This window comes from Carassius carassius, chromosome 20 (genome assembly GCF_963082965.1).
Source record: "Carassius carassius chromosome 20, fCarCar2.1, whole genome shotgun sequence".
Classification (NCBI taxonomy): domain Eukaryota; kingdom Metazoa; phylum Chordata; class Actinopteri; order Cypriniformes; family Cyprinidae; genus Carassius; species Carassius carassius.
This window is the reverse complement of record NC_081774.1, coordinates 617,794-645,660: the sequence shown is the minus strand read 5'-3', so window position 1 is coordinate 645,660 and position 27,867 is coordinate 617,794. Positions and strand designations below refer to the sequence as shown.

The following is a 27,867-nucleotide window of genomic DNA, read 5'->3' as shown; positions in this document are numbered from 1 at the left end:
CTCTAGTTCAAAGACAGGCTCGAGTCCCGCCTCTCGGTAGAAGCGCTGTTGTGCTGCGAGCGAGCTGGACGCGATTTAACCAGGACAAAAGCTTCGGCGCGTCATGTTGGACAGACCAGCTTTGAGATCGATGGACTGGTTTTGAAATCGTTTTGGGGAAAACACGGTCCTTTGGCGCAGCTCTCACGATGGAACTCACGATGGAGAACATGCACGGCGTTGCGTCGCACGCGGGGGACATGATGAATTCCTCGCACGGCAGACCCTCGTCGGCGTCCCACCGGGGCTTGGTTACCCACGGGCGCTCGGCGATGGTGTCCAGCATGGCTTCGATCCTGGAGGGAGCCGGTGAGTACCGGAGCGACCCCGCGCTGTCGGGCCACCTGCATCCCGCTATGACCATGTGCGAGTCGGGCATGAGTTTGTCCAATACTTACACCACCCTCACGCCGCTTCAGCACCTGCCACCGATCTCTACAGTCTCAGATAAGTTCCACCACGCGCATCCGCACTCGCATCACCACCACGCCGCGCACCAGCGCCTCGCCACCGGGAACGTCAGCGGGAGTTTCACTCTCATGCGCGACGACCGCGGCCTGGCGTCCATGGGCAACTTATACAGCCACTATCCCAAAGAGATGTCGGGCATGGGCCAGCCGTTAACCCCGCTCTCCAACGGCCTCGGTCCTCTGCACAACTCCCAACAAGCGCTGTCTGCCTACGGGCCCGGCGCGCACCTCCCCAACGACAAGATGCTCTCTCCAAGCGGCTTCGAGTCCCACGCGGCGATGCTTTCCCGGAGCGAGGAGCATCTCGCGCGGAGTTTAGGCGGACACGGGCACGGCATGATCTCTAATCTCAACGGGATGCACCCACACAGCCACCTGCACTCGCAGGGGAACGGATCCATGCTGGCGGACAGAGAGCGGCACGGCGGCGGCGGGAGCGCGCACAGCGGAGGCTCGGGGCAGGTGGACGAGATCAACACCAAAGAGGTAGCGCAGAGGATCACGGCCGAGCTCAAGCGATACAGCATACCTCAAGCTATCTTCGCGCAGAGGATCTTGTGTCGGTCCCAGGGAACTCTGTCGGATCTGCTGCGCAACCCGAAGCCCTGGAGTAAACTCAAGTCCGGCCGCGAGACTTTCAGACGCATGTGGAAATGGTTACAGGAACCAGAGTTTCAGAGGATGTCCGCGTTACGGCTTGCAGGTAAGACATCATCACCTTCACACGGCCTTTAATCTGTAAAAACAGTCAAAAAATAGGCCTACACATTTTACACTCTTAAAAAAAAGCATGCGTCTGATGGGGACATAGGATTTTACGCATTCATTCTGTATGCAAATTGATTAAGAAACGCGTTGTTTACACCTCGAAACCTCGCATTAAACTGCACTGTAAAATTGTGCTAACCTGCATACCTTAAATCAATTTCTATCCAAATTAAAACATAAAAATAGTTTTACTGGTTTAAATTAATGTAAAAAGGTCGTTTAAATAACAGTTTTGACTTGAATAAAACCAGTTAATATAAATGTTACCATTTTTAGGCTCATTTTAAGTCTAGATCTAACTGGATATTACTGTAATTAGTGTAACTTGTGTTATATATACTTCATCCAGTCTTATAAATCTATATATAAACTATATTTTAACCCTTTTTTTTACAATATATTTATGCCTACTTTAGTTTTAGACTTTTTGAAACATTTCAGAGTAGAGTTCTTAAAAGAGTGGTTTCTTACAATGTAAATAACTTTTTTAATGTAAAGAACCTTTTCATTCTAAAAAAAACAAAGGCTTCAAAGATGAGGTTTTCGCATCGATGAGAACCATTTTTGGTTCATTAGGATCCTTTCAGTGAACTTCTTAAAAGAACTACATTTCAATGAGGTTAAAGACCCGTTATTTCTAACAGTGCATAACAAAAAGATACATTATCTAGATAAAGCACGAACTAGAATTATTGTACATGCCATTTTAGAGGCTCCCTTAATCTGTTTTCGAATTTTATTTTAGTTCAATTGATAACCATTCAGTGTGTGTGTGTGTTGGATTAGGTTCATTACACTTTCGAAAAGGAACCTACAAATGCCATTTAACAGTAAAAAGGCCTCTGATTTTAACACAAGACAAAGAGCCCTCGTCTGGTGCGCTTAAGAGCCATTTTTCTTTTTAGAGAGACGCCTTGGATTTCAAGAGTGTTCTGGACTGGATGAGCATCAAACATTACAGAATGATTTGCTGTCAGAGGCTGATAAAGGGATGCAGCGACGACAGATGGAGATCGCCGCTCGCGGGATTTCTCGCAAATGCTCACATTTGTGTGTTTTTCTGAGTGGCCTTCGTCCTCGGGGTCCATTTGATGCCCCTCGACTCTCACCGGGGCTCAGAAAGACCACCAGCTGATCGATAGCGCAGTTTCCCAGCGTGCTTTTGAAATGAAACACCGATCGATCTCGACCCGGGCCTGAGAGGCGGCTGCGCGCGCTTTGTTTTAACGCGCTGTTTACGCGTCCGTTTCCACGCACGCGTGACGCGTCTGCATTTGCATGCGTCTGATGGGGACTTCGGATCTTACGCACTCAATGTGTAGGCAAATCATCCCACTGATTAGAAAGACACGTTGATTAAAACGTTCCAGACATTGTATACAATGTGTAGTTTTCTTAGGGCTAACCTGCAATTATTACTTTAAAAAGCTACCTGATTTAACACACAAGAATAGTTGCATTGGTCTAAATTAATAAACATAGGTCGGTTAAATAATATTTTTGTGCTGAATAAAACCAGTTAATATAAATGTTATTAATTTTAGGTTACCTTTTTAAGTCTAGATCTACCTGGAAATTACTGTAATTGCTGTAACCTGTTATTTTATAAATCTATATATTAACTACATTTGAACCTGTTATACACAATATTTATGCCTACTTTAACCTATTTTATGCTTTATAATATAAAAATAGGTTTTAATAAAAAATATAAATTAGAAATCTTATAAATATATATGTATATTAAATATTTTATTTATTTAGATTTTAAGGCTATTTGACAGTAGATATATTTCGACAGGTGCATGATTCTGCAAGATCATCATAAAAATGCATGAAAGTAAACTGGTTACTTAGATTCAATTAAACAAAACATGGCAGTGTGCACACAAATTTAATTAAATGGCATGAAAAAGCATGTAAACACACATATTACAAGACACTCTTGCAATGCTAAAAAAAAAAAAAAAAGTAAAGAGCCTAATAAAAGCAAAAGTGTGGTAGCATTAGAGCTGTGAAATACTCCATTGCATCTATTCATCATATTGATATTCCAAATTTATTAGTGTCCTAATCAATAGGTATTCTCAGTTCAGTTTTTGGGGGTTGTGTGGACTGAGACTCATGAGACGTGTGTGGTTAGAGAGGGCAGCATTAGTGACCTGCGCTGGACACATGTCCAATCTGTGTGCATTTGAATGTCTAATGGATCACTTGGCTACAGTGATTAATTGCTGCTCAGCACAACTAAGACATCCTCTCTCTCTCTCTCTCTCTCTCTCTGAGGTTATTCTGACCAACAGAAATAAGATCTGCATCAGAGGCATGTTACTCATCTCTTCTAAGAGAAAGTCACAACCAATCAAAGTTCATCAACTTTTTTTCCACAAGCTAAAAAATAAACAGGTGCACAATGTCATACACACAAACACAAAACAATATAATAATGCAATAAACATTCATTTCACAACATAAAACCCTACATTACAGATAATTATTTCAGTGAAAACCATCAAATGTGAAGAGAGGATTCTGGGAATGTCAATTTATGGGTTTTCACTGTAAATTATAAGATGATAAGTGTTTTTCACTTCCAAAAGTATATTTTGCTGTAAAATTACATGTAATGTCCCATTAGATCTATCACAGTTTACCATTAATCAATGAACTTTTACCGTTAAATTAACAATAATTTTGTTTTAGAAGAGAGTGCAATGATGTCTGCAATCAAAAGTCAGAGATCTCAATATGAACTCAAATATTTCTCATTTATTTTATACCTGGATGAAAACTAGTGACTCACTCTGAATCTGTTTAATGATTCTAGATGAAACAAGTAGAAACTGGATTAACATTTAATGCACAGAAATCCTTTAAAAAAAAACTTGGATATATTTGTGAATAAAAAAAGAATATTTAGTGAAAAAAAATTGGTGCAGAAATAATTTCCCCTTGAAATTACTATAAATTTCACAAACAATTACTGTACAAATGGCAAAAAACACATTAAATGTGAAATGTAAAATAGTATTATACTTAAAAACTGTAAATACTTTAACAATAAGTTTTAATTACAACTTAAAAAAAAATTGTTTATTTTGATATGAATATGAAACCAAAACATGATGTCAACAGCTTTAACATTTAACTGGACTAATATGTAATGCACAAATATCCTTAATAAATATGAAAATGTTTTATGCTTTGTACAGAATACCCTCAAACCATAAATTTGGTCTAGAAATCATTTTTAATCAGAAATCGCTAGCATATTTCACAAATAGTAACTAAACACGAAATTTTGAAGTTTGAAGTATTTTCTGCCAATAAACCTTTTAAGTGATTCAGCTCCATAAAAAAATAAAATTGAGAATATTAGAGACTAAAAATGAATGGTCTTCCTTAGAAACAAAACCATAAACAGCCGAGGTCTATTTAAGTATTTTATGTTCTGCAAACACTTTACAAGCGCAGAGATATTGATGCTCTGGAGGCTCTGGTAAATGCATCTTGAGAATGAGCCTCTAATAGGGCTTTCACACAGACACCGAGAGGGTCATTCAGCGGTTTAATAACACACGAGGAACGTGAGGACAGTGTTACGCTCTGTGCTTAAAGAGACTGAATCAGAGACACAGCAGGAGACCAAAGCTACACTCCAGTCAAATCCACAGCAGAAACACATACATTGCTCATTGTTAGTTAATGCATGAATCAATGTAAACAAATGAAACCTTACTGTAAAGTGTTACTGTTCTAAATTCCCTATGTGTGTTTATAGTGGAAGGACTATTATTATGAATGTGTGCTGCTAGTTTATGTGAGTTCCGCTATTCCGGTTTCACTTTCATTTTCAATAGCTGATTGCTCCGCCATTTTCATCAGGTGTTAATAAAGACCACATTTAACACTTTGTGGCCATAATTTGTACAATATCCAGTCTGATTGGAGTCATGTTGTGCCATCTGCTGTGAACCCTAAAATACTTCAGATAAAGAGTTGAACAGTGCTCTGTCTCCTGTCACACTTCTTACCGGAGTCCCGTGGTGGATTAGCATCAACACCCCTACCGATCTATTAGTCCCGTTCATTTTGGTCCTTCGAGCCGGATGCTATATTCACTTCGGTGATATGGAGCAACAGAGCCTGCTTCATTCCCCTGATACGACACACGGTGTTCGCACACAGGCGAGAGCACGTCAGCTTTCCACACGTCTGCAAGCTTATGATGTAGCCTTGCCGAAGTCTCTCATACCAGACCCTGTTCTTCACGAAAGTTCATACCACCTACCAAGGATGGATTCTCCAGCAGCGCAGTTCGACCTCAGTGGACAGGCCGAGCCAGTCTCGACTGTGGAGCAGTTGCCCATGGGTGATCTATCGCTGGTGCAGTATGGAGAAGTTTCCGCTATGAGTCATCAGTTGGATGTTGAGAGATCTGTCAGTTATCTTAGCTCTTCAGTAGCTCCTCCAGGGTATCACAGCCCATCCGAGTGTGATTCATTCAGCAGTGGTGCTGCATCACCCACGTTCCAGGTAGATGTACAAGCCCAAACTATTTCACCACCTGTAGTCAGACCGAAGGCTACTGCAGTCTCATCTGTCCCGCTTCCGCATTTAGGCCAGTCATTTCAAGCTCAGACAGCCCACATTGATATTTCTCAGCAGTCAGTTTTGTGGCACGTAACACAAGGCACCCTTCCTGCTGCATATGGTACTACTTCGACATACCGTGGTGCTCCCCCCTTATCTGCACCACATGTAATGCCACAGCAGGGGGCTCTGTTCAGCACAGCAGATTCTACATGTCAGCTTACCTCATCACTGCCACATACTGTTACCTCAGTGAAGCTGCCTTTGACCACTACAACGTATAGGCCTTTAGTGCCCCCTGTATATCAGTTACAGGCTCACATGCCGAGCCAAGCCACACGGCAGTCGTTTGCTGTCTCTGACCCGTATCGCCCTCCTCCACAAACCGTTGGGTATCACCCTGCTCAGCCTCCCGTCCACACTCCTGTGCAGCCTGGGTATCCCCCTTCAGTGGTTCGCCAGCCACCACCTCCTTTTCCGGTTTACCAGCCTCTGCCAGTTACACCCCAGCTACAACCAGTTCCCATTCCAGCCTTGCCTAAGCTTGTGAACGATAGTGAGAGGGAGTTCACAGACCTGAAGATGGCCTTGGATAATCTTCTCAATCCTCACACCGAGCTTACAGAGCACTATAAATACAGGGTACTGATGGAGCAGTTGGTTCTTGAGGAAGCTAGGTTGATTGCACAAGCATGCCGGCATCATCCTGCGCCCTATAAGGCAGCTATGATAGCATTGCAACGACAGTATGGCCAGCCTCATCAACTGGCACAGAGCGAGATCGCAGCTCTGCTGAACTCACCTGATATTAGAGTTGGGGATGCAAAGGCATTTCAGAGTTTTGCACTCAATGTTGACTTGCTAGTTGGTATGCTGATGTCACTCGAGGGGCCACAGGGACGAGAGCTCTCTTGTACAGGGCATGTCGATAGATTACTCAGTAAGTTGCCCAAACACTACCGAGACAGCTTTATAGAGCATTTACAATTGCGAGGCCGATTGCACACTGACAGCCTCAATCCATATAACCTTCATGACCTTGCTGACTGGTTGAAGGTCAAGGCGGAAGCACAGCGTTTATCTACCAAGATGGTGCAGCGCTACCAGACAGAGAGAGTACAGGTCTTATGTAAGGACCGCCAGTCTGTACCCAAGCCCCAGACTCGATCCACTGCAGTCTATCATGGATGTGAACAGCCCATGGAAGCTAGCACAGGGCAGTCTGTCCATACCAATGCTGCTAATTCTCAGTCATCGGCCAGGACACTGAAGCGTTTGTGTCTGTTCTGTAAGAGTCAGGATCATTACCTGTCACAGTGTAGCAAAATCACTAAGTGCTCACCTGATCAGATTCTGAAGTGGATAAAGGATGGGAAAAGATGCTGGAAATGTGGGCGCACAAGTCATAAATGGGAGGAATGTACTTTGAAGAAGCCCTGCAGGGACTGTGGTAATATACATCTCGGAGTGCTGCATTCCATTGCCCAGGATGGTCCTAACAGTGTGCTGCTGACAACCTCTCATGAGCGTGCATATCTTACTTCTCCTAGTTTGACAGGGTGTGTGTACTTGAAAGTAGTTCCAGTGCTTCTGTGGAGAGGCAAGAGGTCTATTTCAACTTACGCTATCTTGGATGATGGGGCTCAGCGGAGTATCATCCTTCCTGCAGCAGTCCAGCAGCTTGGTATTGAAGGAAGAGAGGAGGTTATGGCCCTTCGCACCATCCGACATGACATCACAGAATTGAAGGGGCAGTCAATTGACTTGCTGCTTTCCCCACAGTCAAGGCCAGAGGAGAAGCACAGCCTTACAGGTATCTTCACCGCGCCTCTCATCACACTTACCGAGCAAACCTACCCCATCAAGAGGCTCCAGCGATGTTATCACCATCTCAGAGGGATCCCCATTCCGTCTTTCGCTAGGGTCCAACCCTTAATTTTAATTGGGTCTGATTATCCTACATTGATTACCCCAAAGGAGCCCAACAGATTGGGACCAGCGGGCGGACCAGTTGCTGTACGCACGCAGCTCGGTTGGGTCCTCCAGGGACCAGATGGATTGCTCCCACATCAGATACCTTCATCTCAGTGTTTGTTCACTTCTCTTACACCACTGCGAGATCCTGTCTATCAGCATGTTGAACGGCTCTGGCAGCTCGATGTCCTTCCATCTCGCAGCGAAAAAGTGATAACTCGGTCTAAACAGGATCAGATAGCTGCCGACATGTTGGAGACCAGGACGCGACGAGTAGAAGTTGATGGAATCTGGCGCTACGCTACTCCACTACTTCGTGCGCCAAACGCTCCACCGCTGAAGGGGACTATGGAATCCGTTTTGTCCAGCCTCAGGAACACTGAGAAACACCTGAGTAGAGACCCTGAGAGGGCTAAGGTGTACGAAGCTGAAATACAGAAGCTCCTTGACTCAGGGTATGTTGTCAGGGTACCATCGGAAGGCCAGCAGGTAGACGAGGAGTCGTGGTTCATACCACACCACCTTGTGCAGCATAACTGCAAATACAGGTTGGTCTTCAATTGTTCCTTTGCCTACCAAGGTATGTCTCTTAACCAGCAGTTGCTTCCAGGTCCTACCCTTGGTGCCTCACTGCTAGGAGTACTTCTGCGGTTCCGGCAGTACGCAGTCGCCATCAGTGGGGATATACGTGGTATGTTCCACCAAGTGAGACTCCTGCCAGAGGATAGACCCCTTCTGAGGTTTATTTGGAGGAACATGCGCAGAAAGGACCCGCCGGACATCTATGAATGGCAAGTCTTACCTTTTGGGAAGACCTGCAGCCCCTGCTGCGCCACCTTCGCGCTGCAGATGTACGTTCGCTGCCAGCAGTTCGGGAATGAGGAAGTGTTGCAGTCCATAGAGCAGAGCTTCTACGTGGACAACTGCCTACAGAGCCTTCCCACTGCCAAGGAAGCCAAGATGAGGCCTCTCTTAGCCTCTGGGGGCTTTGAAATCAGACAGTGGGCCACTAATATCCCTTCTGTTGTCCAGCACCTCCCATCTAAGGCTCGTTCAGAGAGCATTGAATTGTGGTTAAGGCAAAATCATTCAGACCCATTGGAACCGGCTCTTGGCTTGATGTGGCACTGCCTAGAAGACAGCCTGGGTTACAGGCATCGTACACTAGCAGAGGATCATCCGACCATGAGGTATATTTATAAGGTCTTGGCAACGCAATATGACCCTCTAGGATTCTCCATTCCTTTCACCACCCGAGCCAAGGTTCTCGTTGAGAGACTCTGGACCAAACCGAGGGATTGGGATGATCCGAATCTTCCTGCAGACCTGTTGGAGAAGTGGAACGTATGGGAGAAGGAGCTGCCTGATCTCTGTAAGCTCAAGCTTCCAAGGTGCTATCTTCCTGCCGACTTTGATGTGGAGAAATCAAAATTAAGCCTTCATGTGTTTGGCGACGCATCTGAGGTTGCTTATGGGTCGGTGGCTTATCTCCGTGCAGAGCAGTACGGTAAGATCCACACCACCTTTGTCATGGCTCGCTCTAAGGTAGCCCCCAAGCGTCAACTGTCGATGCCACGTCTCGAGCTGTGTGCAGCATTGACTAGCGCTCAGCTTGCACAGTTTCTCAAACCGGAGCTAACCATTGCCATAGAGACAGTGACATTATGGACTGACTCGACTACAGTGCTCACCTGGATCCAGTCTGAGTCCTGTAGATACAAGGTGTTCGTCGGGACAAGGGTGGCAGAAATACAAGAGTTGACTGAGCTCCACTCTTGGCGATACGTTGACTCCTCGAATAACCCGGCGGATGATTTTACCAGAGGGAGGATGCTCAAGGAGCTGGCGAACTCTGACATGTGGAGTCGAGGCCCAAGATTCCTCCGTGAACCACCAGACCATTGGCCAGTCAAGCCCCTTGTAGAGGTCAGAGAGGATACCTCAGAAACAAGGAAAGCCGTATTCTGTGGATTAGTCACGAACGATCGAAATCCAGACATGCTTGATGCATCTCAGTATACTTCTTGGAGTGCCTTAGTCGACGCGACCTACCGGTCCCTCCATGGGGCGGCCGCCCAAGATACTAGTAAAGCATCCTTAGAATATAGACGTGCAGAAGCTCTCAACTTGAGTCAATGTCAGGAGGAATCCTTCCCAGAGGAATTCAAGGCTTTAAAATCAGGGAACCAGGTGCCCACAGCCAGCCGTCTGAACACGCTTGCACCCGAGTTCGACCCTGAGTTCTGTCTAATTCGTGTGGGAGGTAGGCTACGGCGATTGGATGGCTTCAGCAAAACCGAGATACACCCAGTGGTTCTAGATCCCCATCATCAGGTGACAAAACTCATCGTTAAGGACTTTGATGAGCGTCTACTCCATCCAGGACCTGATAGGGTCTTCGCAGAGCTACATCGCCATTTCTGGATCCTAAGGGGCAGGCAAGCCATCAAACGACACCAGAGAGAGTGCGTAGAGTGTCAGAAGTGGAGAGCTAAACTGACTCTACCTATTATGGCTGACTTACCCTCAGCTCGCCTACGATTGTACCAACCCCCCTTCTTCTCTACTGGAGTCGACTGCTTTGGGCCATTCATGGTTAAGATTGGCCGTCGGATGGAGAAGCGATGGGGCATCATCTTCAAGTGCCTGACAACCAGATGCATTCACCTTGACCTGCTTAGCAGCATCGACACTGATGCATTCTTACTGGCATTAAGGCGCTTCATAGCACGTAGAGGAACCCCATCTGAGATCATATCAGATCAGGGAACTAACTTCCGGGGAGCCGAGACCGAACTAAGAGAAGCTTTCAAGGAGATGGAGCCCAGACTGCAGGAGCAGCTGGCTAGCTATCAGAAAACTTTTAGGATGAATCCTCCCGCCGCACCCCACTTCGGAGGTGCATGGGAAAGGGAGATCCGATCTGTAAAGTCTGCACTACGAGTAGTCATTGGGAGTCAGTCTGTGCCTGAAGATGTCCTTCAGACTGTACTGATTGAAGTAGAGGGTATCCTGAACAGCAAACCCTTGGGATACGTTTTATCCGACGTGGCAGACTTGGATCCAATTACTCCAAATATGCTTCTCATGGGGCGGCGAGACGCCTCGCTTCCCCAGGTGGTCTACACCCCTGAGCCCTTGTCCAAGCGTCGTTGGCGTCATTCCCAGACTATCATTGATCATTTCTGGTCTTACTTTACACGACACTACCTACCGGGTCTCCAGACTCGCCAGAAATGGCAGCGGGTAACTCAAGATCTAGCTGAGAACACGGTGGTCATGATAATCAATCCGCAGCTTCCCAGAGCCCAATGGCCAATTGGTCGGGTTGTCAAACTGATACCCAGTGCTGATGGACACGTTAGGTCAGCTCAAGTACAGGTCCATGATCGCATATACCTACGACCTGTGGCCAAACTTGTCAGACTTCCGGCACTTCCGGACGGAGGTGAAGCGGACTCCAATGACTAGGGAATTTATCATTAGACATATTAGCTCTGCTAATCTGGGGGCGGCTGTTCTAAATTCCCTATGTGTGTTTATAGTGGAAGGACTATTATTATGAATGTGTGCCGCTAGTTTATGTGAGTTCCGCTATTCCGGTTTCACTTTCATTTTCAATAGCTGATTGCTCCGCCATTTTCATCAGGTGTTAATAAAGACCACATTTAACACTTTGTGGCCATAATTTGTACAATATCCAGTCTGATTGGAGTCATGTTGTGCCATCTGCTGTGAACCCTAAAATACTTCAGATAAAGAGTTGAACAGTGCTCTGTCTCCTGTCACACTTCTTACCGGAGTCCCGTGGTGGATTAGCATCAACACCCCTACCGATCTATTAGTCCCGTTCAGTTACTGATAGTCATAATGTTGTATAATGCACACTTAATATTTTCCTAACTCATAATGCATTGCAATACTTAATTATTTAGAACTTTAAAAGCACACTGAGAGAAAACTGAAAGAAAGCAAGTCAATTTCACACATAATTACAAAGAAACAGTAATGCATTGTAATAAACAATGCATCTTAAATAAAAGTAATGCATTGATCAAAACATTACATTTTAAAGATACATTTTTTTTTTTTTTTTTACATTTTAATGCATGAATAATATAAAAAAAATGGGCATTAAAGAATGCACTACACATGTATCTTAAAGGTCTTAATTTTTATGTGTAATTTAAGTCATTATGAATACATTTATAATGCATTATGATAGAAAGTGTTCACTTATGATTTAATTAAGGTTTTGTACACAGATAAATCGAATACAGCATTAGTAAACGATTTCTAAAGAAAGCACAGAAGATAAAACTACATACAATAATGTGTTTCATTATAGTCCAGAGAGCACTGAGATGGACCTAAAATATTTTCAGTGATACACAAACAGTGCATCTATATCTATCGACATCTAAATCACAAATGCTACTGTAAGTGTTTATTTCTACAACACAAGAAACAATCCATAAAAGTGACAGAGCATTAGAGCATTACAGCTATAAACATTAACGTCATTATTCTACTGGCACTTATAAAGCAAAAGCAGCTCGTCTGATGTTTTTAAAGCAGATCGTAAATGTCCAAAGCTGATGAGAACAGAATATAGTATACTACACACCTTACTGTACACTAGGAGGATAATAGTATGGTATGGTATTTTTTTCTCATTGCATCTCTACATTGAACATTAAATTTAATGGCATTCAGTTATCATTTATAAATAAGCAAAATCAAAAAGGAAGAGCCAGTGTGATGTGTATATCTGCAGGTCATTTTATATTTGCAGTATTTCTTCCGGTTTGTTTATCAAACTAGAAAAGGAAGGTTGAGTCAAGCTTTGCAGTGCATTAAAAAATAAATAAATAATACATATATTTTTTTTAATTATTACTTGAAACAAAATGTTTATTTTAGCTTAAAGTACTAAAATAACAAAAATAAAAATATTATTTTTTTTCATTTTCATATATATATATATATATATATATATATATATATATATATATATATATATATATATATATATATATATAGTTTTTTTTGCTGTGTGTTTCTGTCAGTATTCGTAGTCTACATACTTTTAAATAATTTTTAATTTGACTTCGTTATAATAGTAAAAAGTGAATGTATGAAGTGAAACTATTAACAAGCTGAAATTGTTTTAATATTAAATTTTCAACTTCAATTAAAATCTATTTTACTTCATGTAATGATTTTTTTTGTTCGTTAAATTTTAGTTTCAGATTTAGTTGTTCTTATCTATAATAACCCTGAAACCGATAAATACAAATTTATAAAACCTATACAGACATGTTAAAAATAAACTAATTAGAATACAATAAAATTAATAAAACTTTAAAGTGAAAACAAAAATAACTCAATCAAAATATTAACACAAATAAGTCAAGCGCATTGCATTCTGGGATACAGTACTCCATTTAGCATGCTGTTGTATACTATGCCAAGATTTGCATACTAGTACTTATACTAATATATATATATATATATAGCAGAAACAGTAAACAGTATGGCAAAATAATGAACAGTATTTGGGCATTTTGAGATTCAGTCAGTGAAAAACCTGTATTGTTCAAACATTAATATTAGTATTCAGTTCTGATCCCAAACCAGTGGTTGGTGAATTCTGCCTAGCAACACATGACCACAGTAACCAGCCAATAAAAAACCTGTGCTATTGTGAGAAATGCTTGATTTTCCAGCTCTGAATCATCTCCAGACTGAACTGTGAATATCAGCAGATGTGCATGTCTCTTGTTCATGTATGTTAGATCAATAACAGCCCACCATCCCCCTCTTCTCTCCGTCCTTCCTCTCTTTCTCTGCAACACATCACAACAAAATGAGCCTTTATTCATCCATTATGACTATTGGATTTTAACATTCAAAGCAGCAAATTACTCTGATATATCTGTGACCTAAACGTTCAGAGTTTCATCTCTGAGCTTCACAAACCTCACTGTGCATCCATTATATGTGAGAACATCTACAGCATGAGCGCTGCAAAATCTGCATCTTTTAATCTATTTTCAATTCAGGCTGTAGTTCTAATTAAATACACAATAGCAATACTGTCAGATTTTATATTATGCTGTTTTTTAAAATCAGTTGCACACATATTATCACACTAAGAAGCAAATCACAGCAATACAAATAATGAACTTGCAATTTTATATAGGTTTAACATTGTATAAAAACATTTTACAGTTTAAAAACAAAAATTTTATAAATAGTATTTCCTCATTAAGTAAACGTGCATTGAAAAGGCCAGCTAACATCAATATTTTACATTACATTATTAAATTTTCTTACGACAGAGTTATATTTACAATACGAACTTATTCCATTCGAGTCCACAATATAATTTCTTAGTATTATATGGACTATTAAAGTTTAATTGAACAAGCATATGGAGACAGCCTCTTAATCATCAACCTTTCACATAATATTATTAAATTTACCTTACAATACAGTGATATTTGAGTATGTGAACTTCCATTCGCGTCAAAAATCATAATACTTTATCATTTTTGGCCTCGTAATCATCAACAGTTTACATAATAATATATTTGGTTATTATCATTTACGATGACTATTCATGGAGAAAAACAAGTAAAAATTGGAAAAATAGGTAGATAGATTTTTAATTTTATTAATAAAACCATGCTAATATATTCTCATATAATTAATAAAAATTAAAAAAAGAGTATTTGATCATTTAAACCATCCAAATATTCACATGATTCAATTAAAATAAATAAAAAATAATCACAAAAAAAACATTAAATATAATTAAATAAAATGTACTTAAATAAAATACCCCACATATATTCAAATAGATTTATGTGGTTTAATTGCACAAAATGAAATACAATGTCCTTATAAGAGCACTTAATAAACAAAACACCCCACATATATTCTAATATGATAATGATGCAACAAATGCTGAAAAAAATACTCAAAACTGCCCTTTATCAGAATATAATCAGTACCTTACAGATAGTTCTGTAGGCTTTTTATATTCACATCACACTGACTGAAGCTCTCACACACACACACACACACACTCTCCTCAAAAGTGTGGAAATGATGGTTAGCGTGTTTTAGAGGAGCATGAGATCTCAGAACATGAAGCAGATGATGTCTGACATGAAAGCAGACGGCCATTGATTGAGAGAGCTTTGACTTTGTGAGGAGCGCAGGATGGAGGCGAGTTGCTGAAATGATCGATCGAGGATTTAATAATTGATAAGCGTGAGGGAGGGAGACGTGGAGCTGCGTAACAGACTCATGCATTGCCATGAATACATACACAGATATTAACACTGAGGTGAGCAACAGCACAACGGTTCGAGAAGAGAAAGGAAAAACTGGAGTGAGATGCTCCTCTGATTATCATTTGTGTCTGTCAGCAAATAAAAGCAGGATCTGAAGGTTTGAGATGCACGTGCCTTGTGTTCACACAAAATAACAGCATTTATCCTGCATGCATGCATCTGATGAATAAAACCAGCACTAATATATTCACATAAGATTCAATAAATCTGACTCAAATATATTCACATATGATGCAATAAAAAAACTAAATAAGTGCATTTGACTAATACAAATTGCATTAAATATATTCACATATCATTAAATAAAATCCCTCATAAAAGCATTTGATCAATAAAACACCACAAATATATACAGATATCATTAAATAAAATGTCTCTATAAGACCATTTGATAAAAAAAAATACACACACACACAAAAAAATCACATATAATTAAATAAATTTGATAAATGATATGTGAATATATTTGGGATAGATTTATTAGATCAAATTAAATAAAATGTCCTCATATAAGCAAATTATTAATTAATGCACCCCAAACATATTCACATATAATTGCTCTTTTGAGCATCGCAAATCTCGCTGGAGAACAAGATCCTTAGGATATGTTAGCTGCAACAAGATACACATGCAAATATTAAGATGCATTTTTATTAGTAAATTCAATTTGTGCTAAAAAAATTTTTTTATGAAATTAGAATAATGCAAAACAGGTGCATTTCCACTATAGAGCTCTCAGATATTTGGTGTCATTGTTTATGTAGGTGTGAATGTGCATGAAAATACAGTGTGTGTGAGGTTGGGTTACAGAGTGTGTCTGCACTACAAATTGTTAAGGCTTATCTGACTTGCGCTGAAACTGTATTGATTTCCTTTCCCCTGCTCGCTCTTACATCTCTGGGGCTCTCGCCAGCAGCAGCAACCAGCCGTGCAACACACACACACACACACACACACACACACACGGTCGCGCAGACCCCTTCCCTGCAACACCACCAGCTTTCCCATTAACAGATCTGTCTCTGAAACACACATGCAGAAACAAATGCAGAAACACACACAAACACATGCACCAACACGAAACAAACACACACAAACACATGCACAGACACACGCACAGCAGACACAAACACATGCACAAACACATGCACAAACACATGCATAAAAACATACGCACAACAAACACACACAAAAACATACACACAACAAACACATGCACAAACACATGCACAAATACACAAAAGCATGCACAAACACATGCATAAAAACATACGCACAACAAACACACACACAACAAACACACACACAACAAACACATGCACAAACACACACAAAAATACATGCACAACATGCACAAATATGCACATAACAGTCTGTGGGAAATGAAGAACATATTTACACAATAGAGCTGAGTTCATAATAGTATACTTCTTCTGCAGTACAGTATAAGCGTTTTATTATGCACATTGCACATTTCAGCATGTAAAATATATATCGTAATATTTGTTTTATAAATGTATACATTTTTTATAATTTTTTAAGTCTCATTTTAATTCACATTATAACATTATACATATTTTTTGTATTTATTTTAATATTTATTTATTATTATTATCTTATTGTATTAATTACTTAGCACTTCGCATTTTAATAGGTTATGCTATTATTTTATTTTATTATTTGTAATTCTTAATTTCTATGAAGTTCAATTTACTTTAAGTAATATTAGAGCAAAATTAACTTATTTCATTTAGTAAATTTGACTGTATCGTTCATGTTATATTTACATGCGCAATACATAGGCCTACTACTTCCAGTTTACTCATCAAACTGGAAAAAGAAAGTCAATTTCACATGCACATTGCATTTTGGGATACAGTATTATGTTTAATGTGCTGTTGTAACATTTGCATTCTAGTTTTCATACTAATATATATATATATATATATATATAGTAAAAATAGTAAGACTACTGCAAATTGATGCACAGCAAATTATCCTGTGGAGGACACTAACATAACAGAGCGGTGTTCAGAATACTATCACTGCTGTATATCTTAAGTATGCATGTATTATTATTATTGTAATTATTATATTACGACAGGGGAAGTCGTGGCCTGGTGGTTAGAGAATCGGACTCCCAATCGAAGGGTTGTGGGTTCGAGTCCCGGGCCGGCAGGAATTGTGGGTGGGGGGAGTGCATGTACAGTTCTCTCACCACCCTCAATACCACGACTGAGGTGCCCTTGAGCAAGGCACCAAACCCCCAACTGCTCCCCGGGCGCCGCAGCATAAAAAATGGCTGCCCACTGCTCCGGGTGTGTGTTCACAGTGTGTGTGTGTGCACTTCGGATGGGTTAAATGCAGAGCACAAATTCTGAGTATGGGTCACCATACTTGGCCGAATGTCACTTCACTTCACTTCACTTCACTTCATATATGTTAAATAAGTAGAGCACTACTATGTAGCATACATTTATCATTTCATAATGCATTCTGTTCCACATACTGCTTTTTTATTAAAAAGCAAATGATTGCAAACATCCTGGAATATACTCCACATGTCACCTGCTCTCATGCACACATCATGAACACATTTATCAAGATTCATTTCAGTGCAGAAAACATGCTTCACAAGCACTCCACTCTGCCATTGGCTGGACAATCAGATAGTCCCGCCCCCAGAGAGTGATTGACAGGAGCTCAACCAAACAGATCAATGTTCTGAATGCAACAGTGTTTGACTCTTCAGACATCAAAATACCTGATGCTAACAAAACATTTCAGCTTTAAATTCACATCTTCGAATACAATAATTATATATATGAAAAAAGTTTTAATAGGACACATCTATGCTGGCTATGGTATGAAATCCTTTAGACGTGTGTGTGTGTGAAATGTTTAGCAACAAAAACACACTTGAGAATAACACACAAACATAAAACAAAGACCTTCAAATGATGGTTTGCTCTTGCAATGACTTCTTGGCTTTCAGATCAATCAAACTGTCTATGAATGGCGTTTAATGGAGCTGCTGGGGATGGATCTGGTCTGTCAGATGTTTGTCCACTGAGAAATTGATTTTGGAGACCAGTTAGGAAAGCCACAAGACAAAGACGAACTCGTCCTGACCTGGACAAAGAGAAAACCTTGCTTATATTAGACACAAACTCGCTCGCTGATATAGTTCATATTATCTGATCTAATTATAATCAGAATGGTTATGAAGGGCCTTCTAATCTGTGTGAGATTTGTTTTAATTTAATGGACATAATGTATTTTGATATTAATGTGATAACACTGAAGCATTGCACATACTTTTACATTCTTTCAGCACACATTAATGCTAAAATACAAAAAATAATCAGCGTCTTTACCTTTTCTTATTTAAACTTTTAAGAAAATATGAACCTCTATTAAGACTATTAAGAAATCTATAATCAACTCATTAAATAAAGTTGATTATAAATCGAGCCATCTGGAGGTATAAATTCAGATCATTTAGAAATTGTACAATCACATGATATAATGCAATGCCCTAGTAATGCATTTATTAATCAGATGTGAGAAGCAATAATTTGGGAAGTACTTTTCTACAAGTTATTTAAAAAAAGATAGGCTAAAGTAGTGGATTGGTTGATTATTTATAATTAGCCTAATTTTTAAATAATAGCTGGCATTGAGAAAGAAAGACCAAAGAAAGTGTTTGGGACTATGAGGCAGCCTGCATAAAAAAAAATCAATGCTTTATAATTCACGTAATAATATTTTGTTGTTTTGTATCATTATTTTATTAACTTGTTGACAAATATTACAGTAATAATCCATTTTTAAACATAATATTAATTCCTGAAATAAGCCTCCCGGGCGTCAGATGACCCGCTTTTTCTTCATTTCACAGAAAACCGCTTGTCAAATTTTTTTTTTCTTTATCTGATACGCTCATTTAATTTCATTATTATTTACTCATCGCACGTGCTGATATGGATGGACTTTTTATAACAAACACACAATTAATTAATAAACGTTTTTATGTGAGTGCAGATCGTATTAAAACGTGCATGGAAATTAATTATTAATCTTATTTTCACAACGAAAAGTCGGGGAAAATAAGTATTTTAATTTGCGCTGCTGGCAGAAAAACACGAAGAACAGATTTATGTGGCGCGTGCGCACGACATGATGTCAAACACACACTTAAATAAAAATCGAATTAAATTATCCGCTTTAACCTTATTGTTGTCAAACTCTCAGTGCATCGATGATGAGCATTGACATCCTCTCAAAATCAGCACAGCTTCATTTTACCTTCACTCATACTGAACTCTTAAAATAGAAAATATAGGCTATATATAATTTATCAAGGTATTCTACAGAATTTTAATATTGAATTTATTTTATTACCAAATCAAATAGCCTAAGATATTGTTGAACTCAGAATTTAAGCCTGTGAACAATTCACTTGAGGAAACTTGGTTCCGTATTATGATTTTTAAAAATCAACATTGCCAAGACTTTGGCCAAGAAAAAGAAAACCCTGTTGCAGTGATATTTTAAGCAGTAGAAATGATCCGCATTGATTAAATAACTGGCAGCAGCATGTACTGGGTGTGTATTGTTGATCTGGTCTGTGTTGACTGGGCTTTGATTGACATGATGTTTCTCGCCAGCAGTAGCCCGGCCCGCGCGGGAGAGGGTTCGTTTCACCGCTCCCAAAAACAGAACCGCGCCGCTCAAGCCATCGATCCCGAGCCGAGCTGTGAGCGGCCTGGTGCGGTTAGTTATCGACCCCGCCCCCCGCTCTCCCCGCCACGCCCACACGCAAACAGACCACACCCACCTCAGCAGACGGCATGCTCACATATGTAGCCTACAATAACTGTCATGTTCATTTAATTGATTTTACGGAAAACGGTACAAAATTATTTATTTTGCACAAATGTTTTATTGTTATTATTATTATTTTGCGTACTATTTATACACAGAAACCATTTTACATGCAATGGTTAGGTTTAGGGGTTTGAGGTAGGTGCATAATTGCCAATATGTAGAATATTAGCAATTAAGCACCTACTCCAAACCCCTAAACCTAACCATTGCATGTAAAATGGTTTCTGTGTATAAATATCATATGCACGCCAAAGACCAAAAACAAAAATAATTGTGTATATATATATATATATATATGCTATTGATACGGATTTTCATGAGACCTATAGATGTCATTTTTAATTTAACACGGATGAAAACGAGGCTGTGAAGGACACAATCATTGCACACATTGAGGTCTGAGATCACGTCATTTTCAAAACTGTTTTGTGTTTTTCTGAAACACATTGGAGCAGATGAACATTCGGAGGTTGTTAAACAAAACCATTGAACGCACTATGTCTACTCCAGCCTCTTTTTCAATCATGTCGAAAATGAAATATGACGCTATATCGTCTAAATATATGAGTAAAGTTTATTTTAATAAAGTAAATCTAATCCTTATCTGGCACCATTGCTTTAGTAGCAGTTTAAAACTGCCTACACATTAAAATGTACAATGGATCATTTTCTGTAACAGTTATAATCCAACCTCAGTTTCATTACAGAAGCAAACCACCTTTTTAGTCACAAGAAGCATCTCCACAATTTTACACATTTTAAACGACTGAGCTAAATTCACCAAAGTTCACACACACACACACACACACACACACACACACACACACACACACACACACACACACATATATATATACACATATACATCCACACTCGCTCACTAGAAAGTTTGTTTAGAAAAAGAATGTTGTCATTTTTTAGTTTAAAGAATACGAGATTGTGATGAATAGATTAGATGAATTAATGAATACGGATTTAGGCAACCCTCATATTCTTAAAAAAAACTGCCATATGAACTCAGAAGAGCATAGCAAATATAAATAAAAGACAAACTGCAGCAGTATACTCATCCATCTGAGTGATAAGATATCAATATCAGCGCTTATTGGATTACAAAACTAAACAGACTCTGCCCATTAAAATGTCATCTGCAAACATCACACACACATTCCGAGTTGAATGTCTTTTCTGTGATTATGCGCCTTCCTTCACGTGAGTCAACATGGATAATATTCTTATCAGTGCGGGTTTATGTAGCCTAGACTTGATGTCATTATCAATCTTCAATGTGCATATATTTTAGTGTATGAAATTATTTAAAAATAGCTCTTAATTCTGACGCAATTGAGTAGTTGATTTATTGCAACCAGCATTAAAATGGAATAAAAGTAAAACTGTTAAAAACCAAAAATTCAGCAAATTATGGTTGTATTAAGGGCTGCACACTGTAGCATTGAGCTGGAGATGACGAGTTATCAAACCTGTCACGCGCTGCTGTGAGACACAGGCTATATATTAAATACATGCTTCATGGGAAGGTTTAAAAGCAAAGGTCAATCGATTCCTGGACTATTAACTTGTTAGAAAAAGGGTTAAAATGAACAACTGGATGCGGTTCTCATAATAAGCGACAATAAAAGGGTTTATATACTGTCTAAAAGGGTTTATGTAACTCATTTGGACCTGGAGAAGCTAGAGGTCATTCTTTTGCATTTACAGATATTATTTAGCTATGCAACCAGATTCGCTTTAATAACGCATTTGGTTCGTTTGCTGAGATGAAATGCATCGATATCTGGTGTCTAAAATAAAATAAAACAATTGCCAATCGGTTTCAGCTTTTTATTTTCATCTTAACAGATATACTAATAAAAATACTCCGCTACAGTAAGCCTTTCTCTGTCCGAGGCATATAGATCAGCATTTTATGGTGTTTTTGGTAATTATTAGCCTATTTTCCCACAGTCTTGCATTGCATTGCGTTCATTCACCAATGCTCCACGCTTGAGATCTGAATAAACTGTGCGTGAAATTATAGTGTTGTGCATTTTCAGTGTTTTAGCTAGGCTACATGCATTGTCTTTACACAAAGCTGTGTCTACTCGCCCGTTGCAGTCTTCTGTTTTTCATAGAGGCACTGTAAGTGAACCGCATGGTTATGCAACATCCAAAGACATCTGAAGCCAAATGACATTTTTGCATTAGGGAAACTCCTTCACATTTTCTGCAAGAAATCCCAACTGTACTACTATTCAAAATGGCGCCTCAAGACACGCCAATGCCATGAAACTTTATTGCCTCGTGCGTCTCTACACACGCACGTGGCGACGCGACGTTAAATTGAATGCAAGCGACCGAATGAATGCATATTTAATTGCATCCTCATTTCCGTAGTGTTTTGCACATGCACTTGCTCTGGCATTTTTATTATTCTTGCAGGTGCTTTTTTTAATGCTTCTTGTAGCCTGTTTTATATGCATTTGCTAAATGAACATGTGGCTAAATATTGAGTGAATAATATCAATTTTAGTACGATCATATTAGCTTCTTTTTCCTGCGGTATGTCTCCTGAATGGTGATTCTGGAAACATTCAGGTTCAAAATAATAGCCTATTTTTTATCTTTAAGACCAACATTTGAGTGCAACCAGATAATCAAATGTTAGGCCATTATCATGAATGTATAAATAAATAAAGCAAGGTAGGACTGTATGGGCTGCTCGGTGTTTTGGACGTATCTGCTGGTTGAATGTTAAAGTGGGTCTAATGTGCGTCTTTCTTCTTTCTGTCTGCGGTCTGCTGTTGCCCTAAAAGCTGCAATGATCGATTTTCCTCTGTTTTCTCTTGCGCACGTGGTCCAGTAATCAGGGCCCCTTCCCGGGCGATCGATCCGTATTGATCCCCCACGGAGCGCGTGACACCGGGAGGAGGCTGGTGGGGAAGAGCCGAGATGATGCTCGATACAGAAACAGCAGACAATCGCACAAAAGAGCTGTACATATTGGTCAGAGAAGAGGAGAGTCCTCATCAAATCCTGCGCTGTATCTTATTCTCCATCATTCTCCATGTATGATTTTGTTTGTCTTCACATCTGTCCAGCAAAGACAGCCACGATGTTCTTATGAATCAAAATACCGAACAAACCCTAACCTAAATTATTCAGAATCTTCCTAAACGTCTCTCAATAAAGTTTAAGTGATGCATATACACCACTAAAATAATTTAAATAATATAGTGTATTAGTTATGCTAGTCTATAGATACATATATAGAACCATAAAATGATTGGTGGATGGATGGATAGATAGATAGATAGATAGATAGATAGATAGATAGATAGATAGATGCATGAACTGCTGTAGAGTCAGTATTCTGATTGAGTGATTCTGCATGTGTGTGTGTGTGTGTGTGTATGTGTAAGGTATAGTAGTGTGTGTGTGTGTGTGTGTGTGTGTGTGTGGGGTGGTATATGAATATGATGGATGAGTGAGCTGCAGCTTTAGAAGGCAGCAGTAAACAGATTTGACTGTGTAGGGTAGATCGATTGGCTCATGGCTCTCTGTAATTAGACATACAGCGCTTGGCCTGGCATCAGCCTCCTCAGCACAATCTCACCGGGGGAACCCTCACACCGCAAGAGTGTGTGTGTGTGTGTGTGTGTGTGTGTGTGTGAGAGAGAGAAATACAGACACATGCAAAATAAGGAATCACAGAATTATACAGTAAGAACAAGAGAGGGATGCTCTGTGCATTAGCAGACGATTAGGTTAGTTTTAATGAATGATAACATGCAGGACTGTGAAACGCTGACATCATGGATTTTGTTGCGCGGACAGATTGCCCTGCTCTCTGTGGTGCTTGATGCTAAAAGTGTAAAGTGCTTGGGCTTTGGCAGTGTTTTATAGAGTCAGCTGTGAGCACGAACACATGAATATAAATCCTCTGGATGACTGCAAACGGCTCACAGAGGCAGAGTGGATTTTGCCTGAGGGTCCTCAAACATGAGTCCCACAGGATACACACTAAACACACACACACACACACACACACACACACACACACACACACAGTCACTGAATGTATTGGTTTGTGCTTCACTACTACAAATATTGGTCAAATATATGTCAAAAGCATATTAAATGCACAGACCTGCAAAATGCACACTCTTAAAAATAAACATTTATTGGCATCAATAGTTCCTTGAGGAACCATTGACTTTTAGAACTGTTCACTGAAAGGTTCTTTGGAGAACCAACATGTTTTAGTTTTTTTTTTTCTTTTAAGTTAACAAATAAAAACAGAATTATCTGATTGCAATGAGACCCTTAAGAAATTTTTCTCAGACAGAATAGCCTCAAGAGGTGAGAGAGGAAGTGTAGATTAACGACCGTCTTGCTGGGTCTGGATGTAATAATGTCTAATTTGTAGGTATTTAAAGAAAAATTTAGTGGGAAGGATGTTTGAATGCCTCGATCATACCACTGTTCGTTTATGCCATCGTTGAGAGCAGGGAGTAGAGAAGGATTGTAATAAATAGCACTAAATAGTTTTTCTATGAAAACCCCTTTGCAACCTTTATTTTTTAAAGTGTAACATAGATTTAATGCAGTAATGCTTCACTGTCTGATTTGTGTTATTATTGGTTGTGTATTGCACATTTAGGCATATCTGGGGACAGTATGCATGCAATATACTACTTCAGGAATTACAATCATTACAAATGACTATTCTGTAAGTAGCAGAAATTATTTCCTGTGCATTATATCATTTAATGTGGCAGTTATATTCTTCTGCGGTTTATAAGCTCAGAGACATAAAATGTTCGGATAAATAAAAATTATATATATTTTTTAAATATATCGATCAGATGTCTGACTTTGAAACTGAATATATTTCCTGTAAAGATTACAGGCTTCTACTAATAGAGGAATATTTATTTTTATCCAGGAGCTTGACTTTTGGAAGCTCCGCCCATTTCTAAAAAGGGGGCTGGAGCACCAGCTCATTTGCATTTAAAGGGACAAACACCAAAACGGTGCGTTTTGGGTCATTCCCTAAAAGTGGCAAATTTAACAAGTTAAATAAAACTTCGCTTATACACTCTGGGGACAACAGAGACTTGTTTTACATCTTCTAAAATACATTCCCTTTAATGTTATGATCACATGTTCTTCCAGTAATATTCAAAAGAACATTTATTCAAAGTTCTCTGGTCTGTAATAAAGTTCTCAAAACGTCAGCATAAAATGATCATATATACATCGTTCATACAACTTTTTATTTTTTTTTACTTTTGATGCTTGTCTGACATTTTTTGTTAAGTCTACTACTTGTTTCAGAATGTTCCAAAAACATTCAAAAGTAACATTTTGATAATGTTTGCAAAACGATAAAATGGAACGTTCCATTAACACTCAAATATCCAAGAAAAAACATTAACGGAATGTTTAAAACATAAAACATGAACGGAATGTTTGTTTAAAAAGTTATCTTGACTTTAACAACATTCTCAAAACGTCAGCACAAAAACATTATTTATACTGTACATCACTCATGGAACGTTTGTCTTCAAAAATATTTTATCACTATCATATTATATCAGATTTGACCAATTACATGTTTCAAAATGTTCAGGTAACATTCAAAAGCAACTTTCCTATATAAAATCATAAAATGCAATGTTCGCATAACCTAGAAGCTTTTATTTTGTTTACATTTTAAAAACTGGATGATTTGAATGTTTCGAGAACATTCCGAGAGAAAAAAAAAATAACACAACATATTTTTGTTAGCTGGATAAAAATTGATTAAATATAAATTGAAATCTAATCACACTATCACGGGGTAAGATATTTTTAAATAGTATTTCTGACTACCTATATGCATATAGTGCTTTAAACCCATTTTTTGTTAACCAAGTTTGCAATCAATTCTGAAAACTAGCAGACAGAAATCACACTCTATTGAATGACTAATGGTTTCCTTCATCAGTTTTCTACTGGATGCATGATTTTCTGGACGTTGAATTCTTGTATTTTCACTCGTCTCTTTCTCTGTTTCTCCTTCTGGCAGCCTGCAAAAGAAAGGAACAGGAGCAGCACAAAGACAGAAACATGGTGCCCAAGAAGCAGCGCCTGGTCTTCACCGACCTTCAGCGGCGAACGCTCATCGCCATCTTCAAGGAGAACAAGCGGCCCAGCAAAGAGATGCAGATCACCATCTCGCAGCAGCTGGGCCTGGAGCTCTCCACCGTCAGCAACTTCTTCATGAACGCACGCCGCAGATGCGTGGACCGCTGGCAGGACGAGCACGCGGTCAGTCCCGGGCCCGGCCCCTCGGGGACCACTTTCTCCAAGGCTTGAGCGTCTCGGATGCGGAGAAACCTGGTCCAGATGCAACATCTGAGCAGCAGCAGCAGCTGATGATGATCTACGGCGCACATCAAACCTCACAAACCTCTTCGGTGCACGGCGGATGTGGATGAATCATTTGCATTAGTTATTTTAATTCATTAGTCCTGTGTGTCTTTCTCCTCGTGGATACTTCAGTCATTCCCCCACCTGTGCTTGATATTTGAGCTAAGACATCTCTCATCTCAGTCTCTGGATTGGTCGAGCAGAATAATTCTCTCTCTCATAGAGCAGCAGATAGAAGGAAAAGAAGGCAATACGTATTTTAGCACACGACCCTTAGTTCTCGACTCCTTGACCTTTGACCTGTCCTTGACACATCAGGATGTTTAAACATGTATCACGGTAGCTTCTCAAATCACGTGTCTCGCCGTCTCAGTCTGTACTTTCACTGCCAGCGTGGCGCCTTGTTCTTGCTCCAGCACAATGATAAAGGGATGCAAAGAATCAATCAGTCCTCTGTATTGGCCCCTAAAGAATCATTTTACCGTAGGGGTCTTACAGAGGGCTTCATCTGCACAGAGCAATGGCGCCACCTCCTGGAAGACCCCAGAAACACACACTTCATCTGCTGCAGGTCAAATTACAATTAGAATATTTAACATTTTCCCATTATTTTTATTGCAATTTCCAATATCTCAAGGAGGAACGACCCAGAAAGACTTGAAGGCAGCATGACTCTTTTTCTCATCCATGCGCTTTTTTTTATACATTCATGTCTTACATCCAAAAGGTATTTTCCGTTACCAAAGATGAAACAATCAGTAACCAAACGCAGAGTAAAAGCTGTTGATTATTTTCCTCCTGTTTGTGGAGACCTGCAGCTTCTAGTGGCCAAACCTAAAGGTAAAATGTCACTGTATGATAATTGAGTGCCAACGACAGATGCCTTAACGATAATCATAAAGGATGTTTGCGGCTGCGATACGCCCAACCCAAAGACTCCCTTCTTTCCCATGAGTCCGTGTGGGAGAATTCGACAAATCATGCGAAATCCTTCCCACAGGGGCTAAGAAACACTTATCTGTTGTTTTGGAAGCCAAATCACTCCATTTCATCAAAACGTACTGAAAATGAAACTGTAAATATCTTTCCTCCTTGTTTTCCTTCCCTCTCTCTCTCTCTCTCTCTCTCTGTTCCTCTATAATAACGATGCGGGTAAAAATAGTTACATAGACACAAAGTTTGTATTAAACATCTTGACTCTTTGTGCTCTGTTGTGCATAAACTAAGTGTAAAGAAGCACCTTGTGATGACGGGAAATGAAGAAAAAAGGGATTGTTGTGAATAACGAACAGACTCCTGAACTCTGGACTCTCGCAGCTGTAGAGATGTCAATCAATCCAAAGGTTTCTGCTGGA

At 39.7% G+C, this 27,867-nt stretch overlaps 1 protein-coding gene across 1 annotated transcript; it reads left to right on the top strand.

Moving 5' to 3' along the window:
• Window positions 1–69: 69 nt before the first annotated feature.
• Window positions 70–27,082, top strand: LOC132095955 (one cut domain family member 2-like). Its single transcript, XM_059501047.1, has 2 exons — window positions 70–1,212; window positions 26,169–27,082. Exons 1-2 carry the CDS (start codon window positions 189–191, stop codon window positions 26,456–26,458), a joined length of 1,314 nt encoding a protein of 437 aa, XP_059357030.1. The 5' UTR covers window positions 70–188; the 3' UTR covers window positions 26,459–27,082.
• Window positions 27,083–27,867: the final 785 nt, after the last annotated feature.